Source organism: Trematomus bernacchii, unplaced genomic scaffold (genome assembly GCF_902827165.1).
Source record: "Trematomus bernacchii unplaced genomic scaffold, fTreBer1.1, whole genome shotgun sequence".
NCBI classification, from domain to species: Eukaryota; Metazoa; Chordata; class Actinopteri; order Perciformes; family Nototheniidae; genus Trematomus; species Trematomus bernacchii.
Genome location: NW_022987803.1, coordinates 2,607,091 through 2,632,587, shown reverse-complemented (window position 1 = coordinate 2,632,587; position 25,497 = coordinate 2,607,091). Strand labels below are relative to the sequence as shown.

The following is a 25,497-nucleotide window of genomic DNA, read 5'->3' as shown; positions in this document are numbered from 1 at the left end:
CACCGGGTCAGGATCCTGAGGCAACGCTATTATTCTGAGGTTTCAACCCCTACAGTCACACTTATCTGTGGCTTCACACAGAGCCAGCTGCTCCTATCAGCGCTTTCATAACCCTTATTATCTGTGAATAACTCTCACATTTGGCATAGGGCATAAGAAATATCTACATTTCAAATGAAACCCACTGCCGCCAGTTTGCAGAATGTAGAGATATGATTGCTAAGGGCTACCATCGTAAACATCCATTTATTATAGAAATAGCTCTGTCATCAGGATGATGATCATATTAATCAGTGTCCATATGCTCTTTAATCACCGCTTTGGACAGGCTCCATCCCTGGGAAATCATATCCACGGCCCCTCCAGCCGCGTCTGGAATTTTGCACAGAGCAGTCCAGTCCAACACATCGCTGATTGGCACCAGATCTAGGCCAGGCCTGCAGCTCTCCAAGACACCATGCAGTTAGATCAGATCAGAGCCAGAGAGAGTCCGAGGCACTGAGTCTGACCCCGCTCACTCTGACTGGACAGCTGTGCACACTGCTCTCCCCTGACGCTGTGTGAGCACCTTGAGTCTGTCAACAAGTGGCGCTCTCTGCCAGATGAGGTGACAGACACACATTCCACCTTTGGTTATTTCAGCACTGGGATGGTGTTTTCATATTTCATTTTGCAAGACGAAACAAAACAATCGACCGCACAGAAAGTGGGACAATCTGAAAGAGTGCAAACACTTGTCATTCTGAGGTGATCACTTTCATCTCAGAAGGGAAAATGAACCGGTTGGAGACAACAACAAATACCAAAACCTGTTTACCTCCTCACCCCCACTGACCCTCAGTACGGACTCACACTGTGCAGTCAAGCTGTGTTCAAATACAAACCGTGGTCTTCAAAAGACAGATATGTCTTGTTGAATGTTGGGAAAATGTTTACAGAATGAAGAACAAGATTATAATAGAATATTATTTTTCATGAAGTTGTAAACCAAGGCGTCCACTACCACGGAATAATATCAACTGTCGAGATTAAGGACTTTCTAGAACGTATATATAAATTCACAAAAGTCATGTTTTAAGATTTAAATAAATAGGTAATAGTGTGTTAAAACAGTCAATTATGCTAAATTAATTTTAAACAGATCGCAGCGAGCAGGGCATGTACCAGGATTAGAATAGAAGTTGTTTAATGGGCCTCTAGACCAAATATACTTAAGTTGCAATAACTGGACAGCTGTATATCAATCCATTGGTTGAGCAACAGAGGTAAAAAAAAGTAAAAATGCATTATTTATATGGAACACCTCAATAGGCGCTTTCACACCAAGTACTTTGCAGTACTTAGTTCATGAGAACTCTTTAGTTCTCATGAACTAAGTACAGATCGCGTTCACACCGGAATAAGTCCCTGGGGGAGGATTAGGCAAATGAAGCCGCTGACGTCACTTCTTCTTCTTCTGCTTTGGGTTTACTGGCAGGCCGCAAACAACTTCACGGCGTATACTGCCACCCGGAGTCCCCAGCCGGAAGTCCCCGGAGTTGGGGACTGGCTTCATTAGAAGCTGCTGGGACTCCCAGCAGCTTCTAATGAAGCCTTCCGAGTAAATCGCCAGAACGCCGACACCTCCTCATCTCCACCGCTCCCATGTTTTATTTTGTGTCTCTCTCCGTTGGTGCGCTGGGCTAATGCTAATAATGCTAATGCGAGCAAATAAAATGGCGGCTTCACAACACTTTTTGGGAGTTTTACGGGGCGTGGTTTGCAATCCGCCCAGCCAATCAGAAATAGGAACCTTTTTCTCCCATGAAAGTACCTGCTCTCTAGCAGGGACTGAGAAGGGGGTGGAAAGGTTCTCATGAACTAAGTTCTAGTTCTGGATCTTTTTGGTGTAACGCACATTTTCGGAACTATATCGGAACTATACTGGGAAAAGTACTCCGGTGTGAAAGCGTCTAATGAAGCAATGACTCCTGATGTCTGTGTGATTATAACGTCTCTGTCTCAGAGGTATTAATGCTTTTGTCACACAATAAATGCTCCAAAGCTCACAACTCTTAATTCTGCTGGAGACAACAGAAACGAGAGTGTGATGATACCGAGGAAGTAAATAACTAATTTGACCACAGTTTGAGTCAGCCGAGTGCATCTGCAGGAAACGGAGCGCTGCAGAGGAGTACATGCACCTGGTGATGCGGGATAAGAGAGGAACGCTCAGCAGCAGCAGCAGCAGCCTGTAATCAAGGGGACGGCTGGATGCTGGCAGCCTGCTCGTGATGAGTAACCCCCCCCTTCCTCTGGCCAGACACTCCAGACAGGCCTCCAGCCAGACGGCATGTGAGGGAAAAAAGAAAAGATTGCACAAAAGCCTACTTACTGACTGACTGTAGTTTTTGGGATTGGCTTTTTTGTGTCTGTCATCAGCAGTGAGCCTTTCTATCACTCATCTGTCTGCTATGAGCTCACTTGACGTCTTCTTTATGAGCAGACAAAAAGCAAATGACAGGACGTGAAGACAACCAGACGGCAGCACTCGCACACTTACGACTGGGTGTGTCGCTTCACACTCGACTAAAACACACGCAGAACATATTTGTCCTGGAGGAATCCTTCACAGTGACGACGGCTGATGGGTGTCACTGCAAACAAAGTGTTGATCCCCGCACTGATTGACCTCCTGAGCCTCATCTTCTCTTATTCATGCTGGTTTCACTCATGGAGCAGCTAACTGATTATGATTAATGACCGCTAAGTAAAGAGGGAGACGAGTATTAAAGGCTTTGTGGATAATTGTTGATTTAAAGGTCCCCTATTATACTCTTTTACTCTTTACAAACATATATTATAGGTCTCAGATATATACAGAACATGTCTCTGAAGTGTTTGGCTGAAACGCCAAACAGATCTTTGTAGCACCCCATAATCCCCTCTGTTTCAGCCCTGTTCCAAAAGTGCTGATTCTGTGTCTGTAGCTTTAAATGCTAATGAGCTGCTGCTGGCCACGCCCCTCTGAGAAGTGATCGGTTAAAAAGAACACAATGGTGCTCTAGGAGGAGATTCAGGTGATAAGGTGGGTGGGTGTTACCCTGGTTGGTGATTGGCTAATGGTTGCCCAATCCAAAAAAACATTGTGACATCACAGAGTGGGCAAAATCTGGTCAGCTCATTTTCAGACAGGTTATTATATAAATGGATCAGGACAAAAAGAGAGAGAATCTTTTTTCCTGAAACTCTCCGGGTCTCTAAACACTGGCGACACATGTTTACGTATAAAACACATGAGAAATTGGATTTTGCATAACAGGAGACCTTTCAAAAAGAAAATATCTCATACTTTTAGAAAATGTTTGCCACAACTCACTGCGTGTAACAATATGTTTAAAACTAATTCATAATTTAGATGTATTATCAAGTGTCAAGTCAAAGCAGTTTTCAGTGCTAAAAAGCATCCGAGTGTAACAGGAGCTTATTATTCCCAGACTCGGGACAACAGCCTGCCTCTGAGCTCGGAACAGTTCTCAACCGAAACTCGCTGAGTGATCGGCTGGTGGAGACAAAGCCGGCTCTCAGGTTGCCCGCCTGAACTCAGCACGATCGGCCCCTGGCTCCCTCTGCCCTTCAAAGGCCCGTCTACTGTCCTTTGTCCCCCCCCCCCTCGACCCAGTCAACACTGGCTTCCAGGGTAACTGTCTGTAATCGCTGGGCACATAGTCAGGTTCACTCTGTGGAGAGACGCCCAGTAACACCTGCTGGATCAATAAGAGCGTTCGGACTGAAAGAAGGGACACAATCCTCTTTCAAGGTCCAGGTCAAGGTTCTTTATTTGTCATACGAACATAGTTATGTCGATGAAAATTTTCTTTCTCATTCTGGGGGGAGAGGGTTCAAAATAACGCCCGACTTTACAAATGAAAATCACAAGATCTTTGACCAAAGATGGAGAGACAGGGGGATCGCTGGAATCCAGCTGTTTAAAGACCATATGGTTTTACTTTCATTGCGCTGATTGGGAGGGGGTAAATAAGGATAAACTCTACCCTGTTTAAGTATTGCACCTAAACGACTACTCTTACTATTATAATATAATATATATTAATAAAATATAGTAAGTAATAATATACTATTAATTATTTTTAAAAAATGTGTTAAATCTCATCAGGTCATTCTTGACTGTGCAAAATATCCATAGTGGATCATCTGAATCTCTTAAAGCCAAAAGCCACTTCTTCAGATTGCTTACATTTATAATGATGTCAAAAATAAATATATAAACAGCGAATTGTCATTACGCAATGATGACTTAAATAAAGACTCCAAAAACATTTAATTGACAAAATAAATGGCCTATTATTCTTATTTCTCAAAATAATTAATAAAAAAAAATGGTATATAATAAAAGTTTCATAAATGTCCACGGCCCCCCTTGACAGAAATGTAGTGAATCACTTATTCATGAAGGTTTGAGGAAAAACTGTGAACATCCAAAAAAGGAATTACATTATGTTAACATTAAATATATTCAGTGATGAATTAGACATCACACCTTTACAACACAACAGAGTATCGGAAAATGACATTCCCCCTAACAGCATATGTTTTAATTAATACATCTCAAATAAATGTATTAGTTATTTCGTGTGAAATGACAAGCTGTCTGTGAAAAACCTGTGAATCCACGGCACTGTGTGTGAGTGTCGTACGAACAAAGCTTTATTCTTCTACCGTCTGAGCCCGGCTCCCTATCATTATAATGATGTCATTATTGCAAGATAATTAGCCTTGAAAATGTATCTTGGGAAACAATCTCATAGCTTCCACTTTCTCCATCCAGTAAAATGTCTCTGTTTGGCAGCCAACTATATATTGGACTTGATAATGACTCTTTTCTTCTTTGGCTGGTTACAGAAATATACTTCACAATATCCACCGTGATCATTCTGCCTGGTGCGGGTAATACGAATAACAGACACTCTAATGAGATGTCAGAGATCATCAGTGAAGCTGGGCAGAGGAGAACGGTGATTTTGAAAAAGGTCCTCAAAACACTACTATGAGCCGAGCAGCATAATACACCGAGCGCGCTCAAGGTTGCACCTCGTGGCATTAAGCAATCCAGGGAGGTAGTTTTTGTAACAGCTCTATTAGCTGTATAATGTTTTCTCATTCTGGCTGTTTCATGGCTTTGTGGTGAGCTTATAGAGAGCTGCTCTAAACGGCAGGAGCGGGGAACAGTCACATAAAAGTAGGAGCTGAGCCGACGGACCGCTCTCTTCACTGGGTAAGAAAGAAGTCTGCAGAAAGTCCTGTTCCTCCTCGAAGTCAGCAGACTGATTAAAGTGTGCAGACAAAGAGCAATAATCTGTATTTAACTGTGTTTTCTTTAGCTGGCAAATCATATTTCTATTTTCTTAAAGAGGGAAAAAGCTGTTCAAATGGAGGCTGTTAAAGTTTCTTTACAGAGAAGGAATACAAAATAAAAATAAAAATATTTCTCATAAGAAACCGGCTGCATCCACCATGCTCTGGTTAGATATGTGATCAGCCTCCACATGGAAATAATGAGTAGTCAATGCGCTGAACACATTATGTTGTCTGCTAAAAACGCCCGGCCTAACACAACTGCCATCAGTCACAGGGACAATTAAAAAAGCAGGCCCAGCCTGTCCTTTGTGGATCTGTCTGAATCGCCTTAATCCTCCATTATCAGCTCCAGAAGAGTTGGTGGGACCATTCATATCTCATAGAGCTGTGTGGATTCAGCCTCAGAAAGCAGCAGCAGGGGGTCGGGGGGGTGGGCTGTTTGTGATGCAGATTCTCTACTAGAGGACCACCAGCAATGTGGAGCACAAACACAAACACACACACACACACACACACACTGGTACAGTATGTTGGTTTGTCTGTTTATCAGGTTGAGACCCCCATTTACACGGGAACGTTTGCGTTTACGCACCGTATGCGTTTTCAAAAAAGTCTTCCGTTCACACGCATTCGGCTCAATTAACGTGTCCGTTCACACGAGACCGCTGGAAACGCTGGAAACGCTGTAGTACATATGCCGGGCCTGTAAGTGGCGCTGCCACCACAAAATACACCAAAAGCAGCGAAGAAGACCCGGAGCATGGTTGCCATGGTTGCCCTTCTGTTTATTCTCCGCGGTGGACGGCGTGTGCTCCTGCTGTAAATCTCTCCGGTAGTACACCAGCAGATGACAAACACCCACCTCTCCGCCTCTTCCAAGGGACGAGGGGACCATGCGGCAGAGTTTCAGTTAGATGTTTTTTCGCCGGTCAACATGTCTGTTAAAGTTTAAATCTTCCGGACAAAATTAGAAAAGTGCCGGTCAGAGGTCTTCTTTGTTATTTATTGAGCTTTAAAACAAATTGATAACGACTCTATATAATAATATAAGAATAATAAACGGGTCTTGTAAATGGGTCTACCCCCCCCAGATGCAGATATTTTTGCAAATGGAAATAGATAATGTTATAGAAAATAGGTTACCCTAAGTATAGTAAGTAATTTCAGAATAATTCCGATAATGCCGAACCCTAATATTAAAGCCTGCAGTGTGGCACAGCAAAGTTCTGATATGCATCCTTCTGAAAAAGGGTGGTGATTGGACGAAGTGACTACTTTGTAATACAAGACTGTGAAAATACTGCAGCTTTTTTATTGTCATTGGATAAAAGTTACAATTTGTGGGGGGGAAAGTTTTGGTAAAGGGAGATTTGAAAGGATAAGACACAGAAATGTCAAAGGTTTCACATGGTGTTCTCGAGTTAATGGCTGAGCATACAGACGCTTTCTCTCCTAACAAACAGGATAACAGCACCATGTGAAATTGGGCCAAAGCAGCTTAAAGTCGCGAACCAAAGCGAGTGACGGAGGGCTCACAAATTGAGAGATGAAGCCCGACATCCTTATTAAAGCCCGGCAAGGTGTCACATCATTGTCAGCTTTTGTGTATTTGCCACTACTGTAATTGGTGATTTCAGTGTGATAGGCGGCGAGGGAGTCGAGGCTTAGACTTAGTGGGAGGGCCAACAAGAGTTTGAGGCTCTCCCAAAGCCTAATTACCCGGGGAACAATGACAGACAGTGGCTTTTGGCTCTTTGTGTCAGACGTCCAGTATGTTTACTTAGCGTATCACCAATCCACTTTGTCACCAGTTAATTGGAGAGCGGCAAGGTATTCTAATGCAAATGCCAGACATGATCACACAATTTAAAGCAAGCTACCTTCAGTTATCTGGAGGTGAGAAAATAAGGAGGAGCGTGTTGGTAGTCTGGGGGAGGAGTCACACACACACACATTTCTGTGTGTGTGTGTGGGGGGGGGGGGCATTGACTTTACAATGTGCACTAAATCTCCAAATGCTGCACACTTTGGACTTCCAGACTGAATTCATCTTGTGTTATCAACAGATTTAATTTCAGCTAGAAAGCCGAGGATGTTATCTGTAATGTGTCAGATTAACAAACCCATACAGCTGAAATACATCCAGTCAAAGCATTAAGTCACTGAGTCTTGCATGCCAGATGTAATTGAATTGTGCATGCTAGACAAAATCCAATAACGTCTCATCATTAATACGTGATTGTCTTTCTTTCTGAGCACGAGAGAAGTGTTTTTACAATCCGCCAAAACACAGGGGTCTCCTGCAGGACTTTCATTCCATCTCATCTGACCGTCTGCTGCCGAGGCACCCTAACACATTGTGACATACTTTCTGGCAGCATTCAACGGCCAGTCACTAGTGTGATAGGGAGATGATTTGGAAAGGAATTTACAAATTTAATTAGCTCTGTCTCTAAGGATGCAAGCTCTTCCAACTTTCATTTCGATGTAATCTTTCTTCGGAGAATACCTCTCAGTTCTCACAGCAGAATAGCCCCTCTCAGTCTCAACACTTTGCGACATGCAGTAAACACTGGCAGATTATCTCCAAGTGTAACGGCAGCAAATCGGTAAAATAACACACACCGAGCACTGGAGTGTGAGAAATAATGAACTAATTAAAAAACACGGATATAAAGCAAAACTCACATTTGTGTTGAACTAATCATGTTTGGCCTTAATAGAACAGAATGTAATATAATAGTACTGAAGAAAATAGTAATGAAGCACTCTGGGAAATCTAGGAAGTCATTGAGTAAGTAAAAGTATACCAAGGAGGGTTAAAGATAAATGTGTACACCAAATAATCCACAACGATACTCATCCCAGTGAACAATGAAAAGGGCCAAAGGGTATATTTATTAACATTTAAACATAGCCTACTATTTCCTAAATATATATATTATCTTACAATCACCTGCATATAGGCTGTTTCTTTTGAGGTACCTGGTCTGCTTTGAGCTAAAATGTGTTGTACTCTTGCATTGTGTAAAAAATCCCTGAACTCTCAAGGTCAAATTGGAATAATTTTCTCCCAGCAGGCCTTGCGGTGCTTCAGTCAGACCCAGACTCTTCACTAACTCTGTCCCAGCTGTAAGGATGCAGAGAGCGGAGAGGAGGGAGGGTGAGGGAGATCATCCGAAACAAAGGGACTCTGGCGGCGGCCATGTTAGCTTGTCACAGCATCCCTCACACCCTCACTAACTCCCTCTCGCCCAGATGTGTAGTCCTTCTGCTCCGAAACATCCTTTTGGATCCTCGGCTGCAATAATATTTAATGTTGTTTTATCAAAAATGATTAATAGCAGCCTACCAGATGGCTGTCTAACGCTCCCTCTGCTTCAATAACAAAAAGGTTTGGTTACGCGCTGATGTAAAGCACTAGAGGAACAGCTGAGGAAGCTAGCAGGTGTGCAGGCCTGAACTCAGCCTCGGTCAGGCCCTGAAAGAATTTGAGGAAACAGCTTCCCGGGGTCAAAAGGTCGTCTGTAATTGCCAGCGGCCTGCTTGAGTGGAAGCCAATGGACTTTCTGGGATTTGTTCTCCTCCTTTCTCTAAAGCCAAAGTGGTCTGGCATAAACTCATTATGATTTCCAAGTGTGATGATCTGAATAAAGGGGGAGGAGGGTAAGGCAGGGGGTTGAAGACATAATTAGTTTTCCTCACTGCAGGAGACAGTATGCTGATGAGACAATGAAAGACGGAAAAAGCCGAGCTGTCAATCTCCCTGGATTCTTTCATCTCACAAAGCACCAGTGAGTAATGCTCACAGACCCAAAAAATCCCCAAACACCCGCAACCGCAGCGCACAAGTGTGTTACGCAACGCAGACCTCTGCCAGTTCTACAACCGTGAAGCACTTCGTAGACCTTGGGAAGGAAGAGAAAAACACTTTGAAAGAGGATGCTTTCTGGCAAACTAAATCCAGGTCAGGTTAATCATAGATTCAAAATTAATAAATTGTTCAACACTATAAATAAATCCCAAAGATGCAATCACTTATCCTTCATGAATGTGTTGAGATAAAGAGCACAGAATACGAAGAATAAGACACTTTAGTGCAGCGATGTACTCCTACTTAGAGCACTTAAAGGAGTAAAGCTTTAGAGCAGCTTTTAAGTGATCACATGCTTCATCACATGTACTGCGCTCAGGATAAAACATATAATCACCTTATTGCTCATTCTTACGTTTTATCTGTAATAATGTATCCTTCAAAAGCCAAGTTAAATATGTCAATGAATCACATTGGTGCTAGGTAACTATGCTACATATTGCATCAGATAACATATTGGGCCTCACCACTTCAACTGTTCAATCTTTCCCAATCGTGTCTCAAGCCAGGCTGGATTATCATGGGGGAAGGGGGACATCCAAAACTCAGCCTCAATATGTGTGTCAATCAGATGTTGGTGTTTGGTCAACTGCAAATTCATTTAGGAATATCACAACTAAGGCATGATATAAACTGAAACTAAATACCTGCATCAGAATCTAGGGGCTGGTTGAAGAAGAAGAAGAAGGGGGGAAAGCACTGGTTTCTGTCCCACAGCTATCAATGACCTAATCTAGCTATTCTAAATCAAGAAAAGACATATCTAGCCCTTACAGCTGTTTACATTTGCTGTTAGCAAACTGTCCCTATTGGACATTAATTGGACAAGTAACTAAATCAGCATATGGCTCAAGCTTTTAAGTTTCTGGCTATCTTACACATTTTTTTAACGTCATTTTTAGCTGTGTTGTGTTCTCCTTAGAAAACCCTTTCTTCACCAGCTAGCTGCTAGTCTGAGTGCTGCTTGCTGCCTTTCATGTAAGTATATATGTTGTTCATACAGCAACATCTTTCTCAAAATCTACATGTTATTGATAGATGAACTCTGGGGCAGTTATTTATTTCCCCCTGCGTGTGCTTTGATGAACTGCTCTCTCAAAGTCATGCTAACATTCTCTGGGCTAAGAACAATCCCACAGTACCAGCAGACAAAATACCATCGCCTACAGGAGACAGCGATCAAAGTTTAGCTATCGACTGGGGATTGCTTTTGCGTGTGTGTTTATGTGTGTGTCTATGTGTGTGTTTTGTCCAGTAGGGGGATTTCACTCCTATTGGGCACCTACGGCATGCAGCCTTGCTTTGCTTTTATTACCGTTGGAAGTTCTTTTAACTCCTTCGGCAGGAAATGAAACACTCGAATGGCTCTATTGCAAAGTGCCGGAGCCATTTGCAGCCGGGCCGTGACATTCCTGAACATGTGTTGCATATGAAGAGAGGCTGGGAGTCACAGGTGCATGCTGACAGGGTGTGTGTGGTATGCTAGTGTGCTTGTGTGTGCGTGCATGTGTATATGTGTGTGTGTTTGATTGGATGTATAGAGCTGAGGGAGTGCAAGCGAGTGGGCAGATGAAGAGAGGGAAGGAAAGAAAGTATTTTGGTGTTTACTGGGGCCGTACAGTCACCCGTGGGCAGCAAACGAGAGCGGCTGCATTCCAGAGCCAGAGCTGCCTCCGCTGACCGGAGAGCGTTCAACACACAGGGAGACATTAAATATGGCCGCCGAAGTTCACTTTCAGGGAGAACTTTTCAGGGAGGAAAACAGGGATGTTGACTGCTGATTTTGGTGTATTTGTTTCTGGTTGTGTTTGGTAACGAAGCTAGCTTACAATGCTAACATTAGCCACCATAAGCTACAGGTCATACCACTCAAAAGAAGCTTAGCAACAAGTGTACTGAGTTAAACACATGACGTGTATTGCTTATAAACTCTTTAATGTAAAAGCATTGAGGTTGCTTGACTTCCAATGATAACCCATTTGTTAATTTTATTTTACACCAATGTTTTTTTGTTACGTTTTTTCTGATTACATTGTGTAATGTATCTACCATGATTCAGTTTAAAAATATATATTATAATAATTATAACATTAAACATTAATAGAAAGACGATGTCAATTGCTGGTCTACAATATGAACTTTGTTGCTCAACTTAAGAAGCCTGCGTGCTCCCAGTGCTTCAGAACGATGCTAAATGTGTCACTTATAATCTCATCGCAGCTCTTTTGCTCTCAGGTCACACTTTATTTGTCCCACGTTTCATCTGCCCACCACACTGACTACCTTAATTAGTGGCACTCACTGAGAGACATTAATAAGTGTCCAACAAACCTGAGACGGAATATATTAGGGTTCTATTTTTGTCGGCAATGACATTTCTCATCAACTACCCCTCAGGTCTGTAATTTCACTGAATGAATACTCTGCTCCTGTGTCAGCCCGTGGTGGCATGGCTCACACCGTCCAATCATGTACTCCATACACTTATATAGGGGGAATACACCCTCATTCAGACAGCACTGTGTGTGTGTGTTGCACATATATCATGGTTAGCTAACATTTCTTTCTGTTTTTATTAAAACACACATCCAGATGCTTAATACTAAGGGATGGACATAACTAAATGTTTTGATCTAAATGTATTGTGTTACAAATTTCACATATCTGTATTAGGTTAGTTAAAAGCAATACTATTAATTTGATCCTATTTAAACTAACATAATACAGTTATGTGAAATCTCTTGGCATAATACATTTAATTAAAGTCAACTTTTCAGTGTTTTCAGTGGAAAATATTTGTGAAGCTTGATGCTAAACATCACTTGGTGGTAATCTATGTTAATGAGAGCATTACCTAGTGTGCAGAATTAGTTTTTCCTCTCAAAAATGTGAAACTTTACGAGTGTAACAGAAACCCATTGATATAAACCTCGAAAACTGGCTAAGCATGTCAGTGCCTGAGCTTCCTGCTTGTTGCCTGCACAGAAATCCTTTTGTTTACAAAAGGTTAAAGATATCGTAAAACACACACACATATTTAATATTCCCAAAACGTTGATAGGTGCAACAAGGCTTGGGAAAACTTGTTTAGTGGTCAACTTCTGCAAATAAATGACTTGTCAAATGTCTGACAAGAGCGGCTGATGTCAGAGAGAGAAAAAGAAGTGATTCCAGAGAGGTGAGGGTCTGACTGAGAGAGAGGTGCTCTGTGGAAGGTAAACAGCAGATTGACTGCAAATACAACAAAATAAAAACATTGCCTCAATCTCTTTCTGCCGCCTCGCAGGTCTGAATAATTAAAGCTGTGTCTGTGTCTGCTCTGGGGAAAACAGCCTATAGGATGAAGCTGAATGTGAATCAGTGCTGAGGCCAACTCATCAGCATGCTGCGACTCTGACAGCTTTCTCAATCAAATAATACTGTGCTCTGCAAATGTACCAGATAAAGGACCCAGCATTCAAACACAAACATACAGGATCGGAGGGTTTGTGGACATTAACGCAGCGTCCACACGGCGGCGTGCGTTGAAGCTTGTCGGTGGGCGTGTCTGAAACTCGACCAACAACCAATCACAGGAATCTCCCGCCCCGGACACACAAGGACGCGGTTTGATTGGCTAGAGCTTGTACTGGCATATGATTTGATTGGCTGACGCTTCCGTCGAAGCTTCAAAAGTAGAACATTGCTCTACTTTTGAAGCGAGCAACGCGAGCAACAAAGCGAAGCGACGGAACCACAATGCAGTTCGGCAAAGCGTGACGTCACCCCATTCAAAGTGAATGGGCAGAAGCGTTGAAGCTTCAACGCACGCCGCCGTGTGGACAGGCCGTAACAGATAAATAAAGAGTCACTGAGTTGCAATATGATACAAAAAAACACTACTTTTAGAAGTATATCCAAAAAAAAAGAGTTACATACTGTATATGTTTTCAAATGTATGTTTCCAATCTTAAGACCCATCTTAACCTTACAGTTGTATGTTGCATGCTGTAAACATCAACTTCTCTACTGACAAGAAGCCTCTTAAGTATTATAACATATATTGCTGATATGTGAAAAGAGATTTATACGGCTGGTTGTTTATTTGAATTTGACTGGATTTGCCTTATCCTACACTTAAAATTTAAATTTTCTCGCAAAGACATCCAAAGACATCTAAAGACAGCAGATGTAAATGTGGTTCTATTTATACTACATTGGAAACGTATGGGACACCAAACATAATTTGAGGGTTTCGACGTATCTTGACATAAGAATGAACTCTGATCCTGGCTCAGAGTTCCAGACAGAGTTTGACCATACCCTCAAAACGTGGCTTTTATTCCTTTTTACAACTGAAGGCCAAAACTCCAACTTAAAAACAAGAGTTCCTGATAATGAAGGGTATTGATCATAATGATAATGATTAGCATTACACTGGGGAGTCGATTCAATCTCAGAGGGTTCGTGAAATAAGTAAAATCACACAATTAAGGTGCTTATGTCAACAATTCCCATTATCTGTCTCTTAACACTTTCTGACTTCCTCTTAGCTCTTTTGCTAAGTTTCAGTTTTGCACATGTATCTTTGTATTAACAGCAACTGAATAATGTGTATGGGATTTAGTCTGAATAGACTACAGTGTTTGAGTTCATGAAGTGTGAGGCAGGGCAGATTATTAACGATGGCACAGAAAAACAAGATATATCAGGCTTAGAAAACTGCTTAGCTGAACACACTGTTTTGGTTTGAATATTTTTCTACAATTCATTGACAAGAAGAAAATCAGGTTGATCTCAACACAAAATCTCAGCTATCTGCCACCCCCGCTCCAGTGAGGCTTAGTTCTGACTCGGTCCTGCACGGATGTGTCCTTTCCAGAGCAGTGAAACAGCCCGCTGCTCTGACAGGCTGCTGCACACAGAGAAAGGACTGTCCAATGGCCGCCATAGGGACCAAGTGAAGCGGAAAGAGGCAACACCAGCTTCTACGAGGGGGGGGCCCATTCAAGCACAGCAGATTCAGGGGGATTTAGGGAGCTCGTCTGCCAGCAATAAAAGGCTGAAACAGGATACTTGGTGAGATTAATTACCTAGATAGGCCACGATAATGCCATTTAAATGGGAAAGTAATTAAAGTGCACCTTCCATGAAAATTATTCATTGCTGACGGATTGGGTGACAGACAAATCAGGAGGCATTTACAGAAAAGCTACAGGTTAAGTGCTCCGAGCTGCTGCTCTGAGATCACCAGTTTTATTGCAGCTGTTGAATCGTACTGCTTTGCCCAGCTCTCATCAAATTACTGCGAGCATGTGGAGCAGTGGAGGGTGGGGGGTGAAAAGAATGGGCTCCCAGGTAACGTAAAACCGGGGACAAATGCTACAAAGGAGGATCCGCTTAACTCAGAAATGACACTGGCTGGCAGTGGTCAGCGGGGACCGCTCCCAATCAATCAATCCTTCTGTTTAAGGCCACCATGGCAGATTAGAACACAAAGAGGAATACATCAATGGCCCTATTGTTCCCCAAGTGTTACTTTCACAAATGCACTGAACAATATCCATTTAGTGATGATAAAGTGTCAATAAAGTGGCCGTATAGATTACCACTGTGGATCTGGGGTATCAATTTACTCCCATGAGCATTTATTATTTGAATGATCGTGGCTCGAGGCGAGAAACTCTGCTGTCTCCTTCTCTGAAGTCCAGACGCAAATCTGCTGCAGGACAGTGGCAGCCAAACAAAACGGAATATCTGCTTCTCACGCAAAGTAACGGCAAGGGGGCTTTTCAGATCAAAGTCAAATGCTTAGCTTACATTCTTGTGTGCCTCGATGCTTTTTTTCCCTTTCGCATTGAGGGATTGGATGGGGAAATTGTCTTTGAATGGGCAATTAGGTTTGAACTTGAGGGAGATTACAACATCCTCTTATATCACACGGTGTTGCACAACAAATGCAGACAAAAATAGAAAAAAGAAGAAACACTAAGAAATTGCTGATAAAAAAATCTTCTATTTAAAAAAAAGTGTGAATAAATGTTCCCAGGAAGCCAGGTTTAACATTCTCTACCTGATCATGTGTATGTTGATCTTAATTTGAGAATGGCAGCTTCTACATGGCCCGTTCAGACTCCAGGTGAGTGCCCGTGGCCCAGTAACCTTTACAGAGAAGTCACAATGGCAACATCACAATATGAAGGGCGCATCAGGGGTGTGTGTGGTTGCTTCCCGTGGTGGTGTATGCATTTGTTTGTGTAAAAAGGGGAGTGTTGCTCTTTTTAGGCTTCAATGGAAAATATATGTTAAAAGCCAACAGTGACACACCCTGTGAGAGAACAGCCTTCTTTTGCAGGTTTTAAAATATTGTGCAAGCATTGTGGCTCTCTCTGTCAAATGACCAAATGGACTCATTTATCTGACCGGCAAAAAGGCAACATACTGACATTTTGAAATGAGTCTTGCTGGACGACCACAGCGTTCTGTGAAATCTCTAGACAAACTCACCATAGTCTAAATAATGCATTGCTAAGCCACACCCACTGTGTTCTGCTCTGACTCACCCATGTGTAAACTTCAGAGCACTATTGTAAAAGTTGCTATCGCAGTGTAACAGGCTGCGTGCTGCTGGATGGTGCAAGCATTCCAAATGAAAATCTATTTCCACAGGCTCTTCCTTTCTCTCATTATATTGTTTATAGCTCTTTCTGATCGCACCTAAACCCCATTGCACTGGTCCCAAGCTGAGCATGTTCATGCAGTATGTACACACACACACACACACACAGGTCCTGTCGCCTTTCCCATAACCAATTTCACATCCTATTTGTGCACCTTCTCCACAGTGATTTTTCTGGCACAGAGATGTGAGCATCCGCTTGAATAAATATTAATGGTTATTCCATGAGCAGTGCCCACTCACAAATGTGCAGGAAGAACAAAAGGCCTTGTTTACAAGTATGCTTGAGGAACGCTCAGGCATGGAGGGCCTCTGAGGGGGCTCCGTGGCGCTGCCGACTCACAATAGAGTGCTGATTGAAACACACTCTTAACTTCCAGCATACATCGAGGGTGAAGACGGCAAAAATTCTCAACATGACCAATTTCTATTCAAGCGCTGCAAGGACTGAGCTGCAGAAATCAGGCTTATGAACTCGCAGCCTCTACTTAAACTCATTTAAGACGGAGCTGAGAGGTAATTAGGTTTCTGGGAACAATAAGCACTCAGCACCTCGTGCAGCTCCAGACCTTTCCTTTGTTGTAATTAGGAGAGGTGTGAATTCCTCATCAGATGGATCACCATCTGCATTCACACACTGCGTGTTCATTCCCCCAGTCCCAGGCTACGGGACTATGTTCCTGCTGATTATCATGCATGAGGAGGAGGTAGGGAGGCACGGAGGAAAGGCTTCTCTTTTTAAGGTTCTCTCGGTGCTATAGGATCCAGCTTCTCGCCATGCAAAGGTTAATCAATTCTGAATGATAAGCCATAAAAGCTTTAATAATGCAGCCATTCTCTAATGAGTGGTCCTGCACGCTCGTTCAGGGAGGACCGATTGTTTTTTAGGAAGCTCCGACGTTCCAATTACATAAAGCTCAAGCCCAGAGAGCGCTGGACTCAGCGAGGGGAGCTAAAGTCTGCTGAGAAGGGAATCAACAGGAAGCCATCACATGACCATCAAGATCAACGCTGGTTATTAACTGGCACTAGAGATGAGGTTAGACAGAGAAAATGATTTTGATAAATGAATTATCTTTCTAATTTACACACAACATGTATTGTGTGTTTATCCATGGCCTGTATCTCCTGCCTACTCTGAAGGTACATCTCTCCCTGAGCTGTCCTACCACTGAACAGATGGACTGGGCCTCCTTGCTTTAAAGAGCTGCTCATCCAGAAGGAATATGATCAGTCTGCTTTTCAAATGAGTATTTCGTTTTGTATCATGGTCTCAATAGTGAGAATATATATATATAATATATATTCTGATTCTGATTCTGATTCTGAATATAGATGTCGATTGACTGAAAAAATATAAGATTTGAAAACTTGAATGAAATCGATCAACAAAATAACCAGCAACCTGACCCATGCTGGCCGTTACACTGATGAGAGAGTAATAGCACCTAAAGTGACAGCACTTACTCAAAATAATAAACATGACACCATCTTGGCCAAGCACAACTCTCTTTCACAGTATCTAATGGATAATATTCCGCCGGGTTAACTGCGTAATTGACTGTTGTCAACATGCCACGTGTAATTAGGAGTGACTTCTTCAAGAGCAGCTTTTAATTGTTTTTTGTCTCTGGCTTTTTCCCTGCAGGTTATCCACTTCCTGCCATCCGAGTGTCCTTGGCCAGGCGACCCTCTGGCACATTCCAGCGCATCTCTCTGTCACGAGCCGAGCGTGGAGGAAAACATCAACCCAAACGCTGCAGCACACACACACAACACACACACACACACACACACACACACACACACACACACACACACACACACACACACACACACACACACACACACACACACACACACACACACACCACACACACACACACACACACACACACACACACACACACACACACACACACACACACACACACACACACACACACACACACACACACACACACACGCCCATACAGCTGGAGGCCCCTGTCTTCCTGTCTCTATCACAGATGCACACATCGAGTACACAGAGATATTTACTGTGCTTATAGCAAACCCCATGTTTGATGAGTGGAAGCTGAGCAGCTTTACACATGGGTGGGACATTTACTCAAATATTGTCCTTAAGTACAACTTTGAGGTACTTGTACTTTACTTGAGTATTTCCATTTTCTGCTACTTTGTACTTCTACTCCTCTACAGTTCAGAGGTAGATGGTGTACTTTTCCTCCACTACATGTATTTAATACCTTTAGTTACTTTACAGATCTGGATGAATGATGTGAAATATAATCAAGTGTTAAATCAGACTTTAGTTCCACCTGGAGTAAATTCACAAGCTACCCTGCAGTATACAAAGTCATTCAAACTAGCTGCACCTTTACCAGCTTTGAGAACACTTTCATGATCAATCATTATAAAACATATCATATATATTATTCTGAAATGGACCAATCTGCACAATGACTACTTTAATAGATGTTGATGCTAATGATTTTCTAAGTTTACTTGAGTGACCTTTTTGAATTCTGGACTTGTACTTAAAAGTATTCCTACACTCTGGTACTTCTATTTTAACTTAAGTACAAGTTCTGAGTACTTCTCCCTCCTCTGGCTTTACATTACATTAAGATGGTGACATTATGTAAAGAACCGATGATGTGGCAGGACATGATTGGCTGACACATGGCTCTACATCCAGCTGAAGCTCCCCTGCTCTCTATGCAGCCTTTTTTAATCACCCCAGTCAGAACACTCTTTTGGGCCAACTGTGTTTCATGGATGCTCAAGCATGAAAGAGGAGTCTTGTTTGGTGGATCCATAGAAATAATGAATAAAAAAGGGCTTTAGACTTTGTCACTGGAAAATACAGCATTTGAATGACAGTCCATTCCCCAGAGAGTGAGCTCTTTACGTACCACTGGGGGTTCACTTCATCGCTAAGCTAATAATGTTGGCCACTGTAGTGCTGATACACACATTCAATGAATCCGGGTAATGCATACTGGATACGTATTATGGATTTGATCAGACTATGGTCATCAATGCTAATGAGGAATCATTACCGTCGTTTGCATTTGACTGTTGTAGACAAACAAAGCTCTGATTGACTTTTTGGAAAGTATTTCAATAATTTGACTCTTTTGTGACTGAAAGAGTTAGTCCACTAGTTAAATGTTTAGGGAAGCATTGTGTTACAAGTAGCTAAAGCTGTTAAATAATTGTAGTGGTGTAAAATGAAATGATATACCTTTTAAATGTAGTGGAGTAGAAGTATAAAGTAGCATTAAATTGAAGTACAGTACTTGAGTAAATATACTTAGTTATTTCCCACCTCTGGTCAGTTTGACTTCTCTGTGTGTACGGAGCAAACAGACAGGATCCACTGCTGATGAGTTGGATGTTAGAGGTCTTACCTGCTTGGCCGGTTGCGATGCTGACGGCGGCGAACAGCCTCTGCGTGCGGCTCAGCTCTGACACCCCGTTGACAGCCTCTACCTCGAAGGTGTAGTTGGCGTGGGCGAGCAGGTCCATGATGCTCACGTAGGACTCCACTAATCCGGCCTGCGCAGGGGAGAAGCCCACGTTGGGCCCACACTGGACGCACTCCTCCGGCTCCCAGCTGCAGCGCCGGCAGATCACCCGGTACGTCACGTCGTTGCGGCCCCCGGTGTCGGCCGGGGGGCTCCACTCCAGGCTGACGGAGGTCTGGTTGATGTTGTAGACCAGGTTCTGAGGCGCCGAGGGAGGTCCTGTCAGAGGTGGACACAGAGGAAGCTAAAGTTATACAACGGAGTGCCAGGAGAAGCCAAGAGTGTGCATTGACTGAATCGGTGCTTCCACTGTTCTCTGAGAGAGAAAAACACAATGCAGGACATGCCAGCTCCCGCCCCGCAGCCACACACTGACACTCAATTATAATAAGACTCAGATCCAGAGAAGCATAAAAAGTACAGGTGCACGGACAAAGTCAGCTCTGGCAGCACCAAGGTCAGCGTGAGGAGGCAGAGAATCAGGGAGCGGAGCCCAGAGTTCTAATTACATTGATCACCAGATTCGACAGTGTAAGGAGTTTTCCAGCTTAAAGTAAGGCCCAAATAATTGCCTTGTTGTCACAAACACAAACATTTAGTCTCTTTTGTCGTAAGACTTAATGTCCAACTGATTGTTAGCTTAACTACGACACTTAAAAACAATGGTTAGCTTATTGTTATCTCTCATTGAATTTCCTGTTTTAAAACACTTTAATCATGGATTGAAATGATGCATGAGCATGATACTGACTCAACGTGTTATAACAGGCAGTGTGACACATTGGAAGTCATACCTGAAGCTTCTTAACTTAGAAACAACGATTTACTTGCGAGTCCTGCTAATTGAAAAGTTATGAACTGATCTTAAAGTTCTAAAATTCTTCTACGTTAAGATCAATCAAATTAAAGAACGCCAAATCTTCTGTTCCCGTAATCACTTGAGGGCAAGCTATTCCCCGTTTACACATCCAGCACACACGGAACAGATATGGCAGTAAATCAATAAAAATGTCCCACCTGGTAAATATATGTATATTCACTCTGCTGGTGAATGGTCTGTGTTGGCCCTTCTAAAAAGTAACGTGAGCTGCTAACTGTTCCACTATGTTACCCAGCTCTTTCTAACAGTCTGCTGTTTGGTGCAGCCAGTTTAAAGGTGGCCCGGTGCTGCTGGATATGAGGACGGTGGGAGCAGTGAAAGTTGCCCATCGTAAAACCAAAACAGTTCAACTGACCCACAGAGCTGCAGCAGGCCCTTCTTTTACATTGTCCTCGTGCATGTAAATATAGCTGCTGATTCATCCAGATGGACTAAGGGCTGTGTTTACGTAACGATTGTTAACAGCATAAAATCTGCAGCTGCTATGGAAATGATTGAGACCTGGTTACAGGGGGAATCAGAAGCCCTCTAAATTTTCCTGTTCCTAGAAACATTCAACACTCCCCGCTGGAAACAGTGGCTTCACCGGGTTGCCTTAGAGAGGTAAATCATGCAGACAGCAGGACACTTAAAGTTAATGTCCTCCAAAAAAAGACTGACTTGCCCACAGAATTTATGAAGGAGATTTAAACCTGGATTATCGCCGCGCTGTAACTGCCATATTCAGCTTCACTTGACATATAACCAGCAGCTCCACGCTTCAGTGTGCACAGGACCACGGAGCCTGTGAACAGCCATGAGCTCATCTCGTAAAACAATGAATTACTAATTGCTGCTTTCATCTTTCAAATTCCAGGCGGTTGCCTTTTATGGCCCAGATGTTGATATAAATAAACTCCTCCTCACGCAGTAAAGATTATATGACTTGTGTTCTTTGTTTATTAATGTTTTAGGAACATCTTCATTTTGTTTCCAGGCACTGAAAAAACGGAAACGTTGACCTAACTTTCACATCACTGTATTAGGTTAGTTTAAAGCAATAATATTAAGTTCAACCTAATGTTTTTTATTTAAAGGTAATGTTATTTATTTGCACTAACCTGATAGTTATGTGAAATCTGTTGACATAATACATTTAATCAAAGTCACCATTTCAGTTATTTCAGTGCAAACTGTTCAGGATATATTCTTTGAGGGAATCTTGGGGAGGGTCTCTCAACTCATTACATTTGTCACATTAACTCACAAAATAGGTCATGCATATGCATAGAGCCCAAACTGCTACCACAATATGTGCACTCATTAATGCAGCACTTGTTTCTCCCTGTTCCCCCCATTAGAAGTGAGGCTCAACAGAGACATCCATATTCATGACTATGGGGCAGATAAGAGCCAGAGTGTGGACGGGGAGATGAAAGAGCCACCTGTGGCAGGTGAAGTGGAGAGGAGTGACTGCTGAGCAACACTCCAGCCTGGCACTGACTCTCAGTCATCCTCACAGACAAAGAGGAAGGTGCGCCCCCTTCCTCCACAGATACACACTTGGACACCCACGCACAAACACACACACAGTTCCCGGTCGGATTCTGAGGGGCTTTTATTATAGCATCTCCACGGCCCACGGTATAAGCGATGATAACATCTCACTTTGCTCGTGCCGCTCTCCTGAGGGTCGCAGGTGCTCCAGATCAAAGCAGCGATACTTTGGCAACAAGGGGTGAAAGGAAATGTGATTACACTGACCCTGGATCTGTGTGACTCGTTTTTGTTGTTTATCTGATACACTGAAAGCTTTTATATTCTTACACTAAAGGACTCCTTCAAACTGAATGCTTGTCAGATCACCTAATAACTGTAGCTCTCTTTCATGTGCTGGTTTCCACAAGTTGTGTATTCTCGCATAGCAAGAAACGACCTCTACATCGCTAGCTGTAACCATCATCATGTGTGGTATATGGAGAAAATACAATATGATACGATAATACACTGAAAACACTGAACCATTGACTTGAATTCAATGAAAATGTCAACATGTCACATCTGTATGAGGTTCATTGAAGGCAATGACTTTTAGTTTCAATACAAAATATTAGGTTCAACTTAATATTATTGCTTTCAACTAACCTAATACATTGATGTGAAATTTGTTGACAAAATATATTTAATTAAAGTCAATGTTTCAGTTTTTCAGTGTACTTTATTGTCAGGTCGCGTCTGAAACTGTTCTTGCATCACAGCAGCTCCAGCTGTAACATCAACAGGGACAAATACTAAGACACGATCACGATCACTGAAGAGAGAAACATGACCATGAGAGAGAAGGCTACAGACATATTTCTCCTGCCTGTTCCACTCAGGTATCTTCACTTTCCCTTCAGACGTGGTGAAAGGACTATTCTTCGCATTTCTTTTGAATCACACTTCTTCTTTTTGGTCCTTGGGCCCACTCTGTTTCTCCATATATGTTGGGTCTGGACTCAGGAACATGAAACTCACAGATTTGCGCCGCAGCCTAAGCCCTGGCTGACGGTCTGTCTGCTCGTCCCTATAGCTCAGGGGCTTGTCGCTCTCCTTCTTCTTCTTCTTTTCCCTGTCTCTCTCTGCCCCACTCTGTCTTATCTTGTCGTGTTCTCTCCCCTCACCCCTCCTCCCAGTCAAGTTTCATTTCACGGATTAGCCTGCCAGAGCCCCCACAGCCTGAAATGTCTCTATCACTTGCTAGCTTCCCTCCGATGCATTGGTGAGTGTGTTTTTGTGCTTTGATATAGAATAAATGTAGGCACAGTTTAGATTTCCAGCTTCATCAACTGTGTGAACACTGAAACAACTGAAACGTAGATTTTAATTAATTGTTTTATGTCAACATATTTCACATAGCTCTATTAGGTTAGTTGAAAGCAATAACATTAAGTTTAAAAAAAACATAGTTTAGTAGCGGATCGTTTCTAGGTCATGTTTCAAAGCCCATCCCCACTCTGTGCGGAGTTGTGAGACCTGAGTAAATCTGAGCTTAGCAGAGAAGAATCCGCCGCTTATCGGCCTTCAGTGCTCCAGGCCGCCTCAACCCTCCGCAGCCTATTAGCTGGCTGGGCTCTAATTGGGGAGCAGTTGGGAGGGGGGGGCAGGGGTGAGTGGTATTCAAATCGCCCATGAGGTAATCCTGGCTCTACAAATGTGTGTTGTGACCCCGTGACCCCGCCTCTAATGATGTGGCTGCAGTGTGAGGGGAGCAGAAGGGAAGAAGAGGTGGAAGAATATGTGTTCTTTATCTGAAGGGCCCCTGGCTGCTGTTGCAATAAACACAATCTCAATACTACGTCAGCACCACACTGAATTCAATCATGGATTTGCTTCGAGCTAAAAATGTGTTCTGCCAGCTAAAGGCCCATGTTGGCCTCTGCACACGTGGACATGGATTACAATGACAGGAAAGCACTTAGACTGTGTTGAACAAAGAGAAGTCAAATGTGTGTTACCCCAACTGCATTGATAAGTGCTGGGACATTTGATCATTTCCAATTATAACATCCAAGTGAACTATAGTCTGGTATTCAAGATATGTTGAGCTCTTTCCAAGCATACAGTATATCTTTAAAAAATATGCTTAATTCCAATCTGGTTATTTTTTCTGTAGTTTTAGTTATCATTTCTATTGTCTATGTATACATTTAGCCCCCAACCCCCTTAATAAACTTGCATATAGATAATGAATGGATGGAATATCTGGTCGGATAAATCAGCTGCGTGCAGAAATAGCAGTAATAATCAAATTTGCATTTGCATTTTAGAAATGCAAAGCTATCTGCTAAGCAATCTATAAAGCTAATTCCTATCTATAAGTACATATCATATATATTCAAACTCTATACATATTGTGATATCAGAATGTCCTTTTTTATGTCACTAACCATTTAAGGTGGACTTGCACACCAGCTGTGATGTCCATGCTAATGTTTTGTTGGCTAGCTATGTTTTGACCAGAGGCAACACGTCCACGCTCAGACTCAGGATCAGTTGTGCAGACCGGAGGAGGCTCTGGCAGACAGACTGAGGCCTACAGCGGGAACACTCCTCTGTGCTCTGTTTTGAAATGAAATCGATTGTTTTCCTTGGCCAAGCCTTTCAATAAGTGTTGTAAGACATTATTTTTCCAGTATTAAATACAAAAAAGAACAATAGAAGTATAGAATGAGGACATTGTGGATTAAACTTAAATTCCTATTGAGGTAAATCTGGGAGTTTAAGACTGCACTGTCAAATCTTAAACATTGACTTTAATGAAATGTATTATGTCAGCAGATTTCACATAACTGTATTAGGTTAGTTCAAAGCAATCATATTAAGTTCAACCTATTATTTTGTTCAACAGAATATTATTGCTTTCTTCTAACCTAATACAGTCAACGTGTTTCTGATATCTGGTTGCAACACAACCCGACATTCTGCAGCCCTTTCACAGACCCCAGCTACTTGAGGCATGGGGGACCCTCTGATGGACATCAACTTGTTGAGCTGGCACATTTTGAAGGGGCGCGGGGGGGTTTGAGGAGGAGTCTTCTCATAACTGCCCTTTCCAGCCCCCAGCTCTGCCCAGCACTGCTCACAGCTGTTGCATGATTGATGTCCCCCCCCCCCAACCTGTCAAACACTCCTGTCTGTGTATGCCTCCAGAAAATGCCTCCCCATGGCTGCACCCATATGTCTCATTTTCTCAACTTTGCATATGAATAGCATGGACAAACGTTCCAAAAACAAAAGCATTTCTTCCTCCCTCCCCCTCTCAACACATACCTCAAACTATATATATGTATGTTTTTGGAACTTCTCTCCTCATCTTTATTCAGCGTGGATTTAGATTTTCGTGTCCCTACATCACATCTTCTTCTCATTTCCTCTCAAATCCTCATAGACACATTCTTAATCGCTATGTGCCAGAGATCCAGCTCACTGTTTTGCTAAGGCCTCGATATGGTAGCTTTAGAAACCCCGATTTAAAAAGATCTGTCAATCAAGCTATTTGTTCAGGCAGTGCAAATTCATTTTCAATTACTATTCACTCCTGGTCTGGATAAGGCTTGAAAAAGGAGATCACAGTGTCTATTGGTCACAGCGACTTAATCCGCCGATGAATGAAGAAATGCACGTACAGAAAGCCGTGCAAAAATTGCGCCGGGTGAATGAGGAGGAGGGCGAA

At 42.6% G+C, this 25,497-nt stretch overlaps 1 protein-coding gene across 7 annotated transcripts in view; it reads right to left on the bottom strand.

Annotated features, from left to right (window-relative positions):
* The window catches only part of epha7 (eph receptor A7), a 77,895-nt gene that overhangs the window by 30,526 nt on the left and 21,872 nt on the right, over positions 1 to 25,497 (bottom strand). For all 7 annotated transcript variants that reach the window (XM_034150491.1, XM_034150495.1, XM_034150492.1 and 4 more), the window contains exon 5: positions 19,307 to 19,642. In XM_034150491.1, coding sequence (XP_034006382.1) covers positions 19,307 to 19,642 — 336 coding nt within the window. The remainder of the gene's footprint in view (positions 1 to 19,306; positions 19,643 to 25,497) is intronic.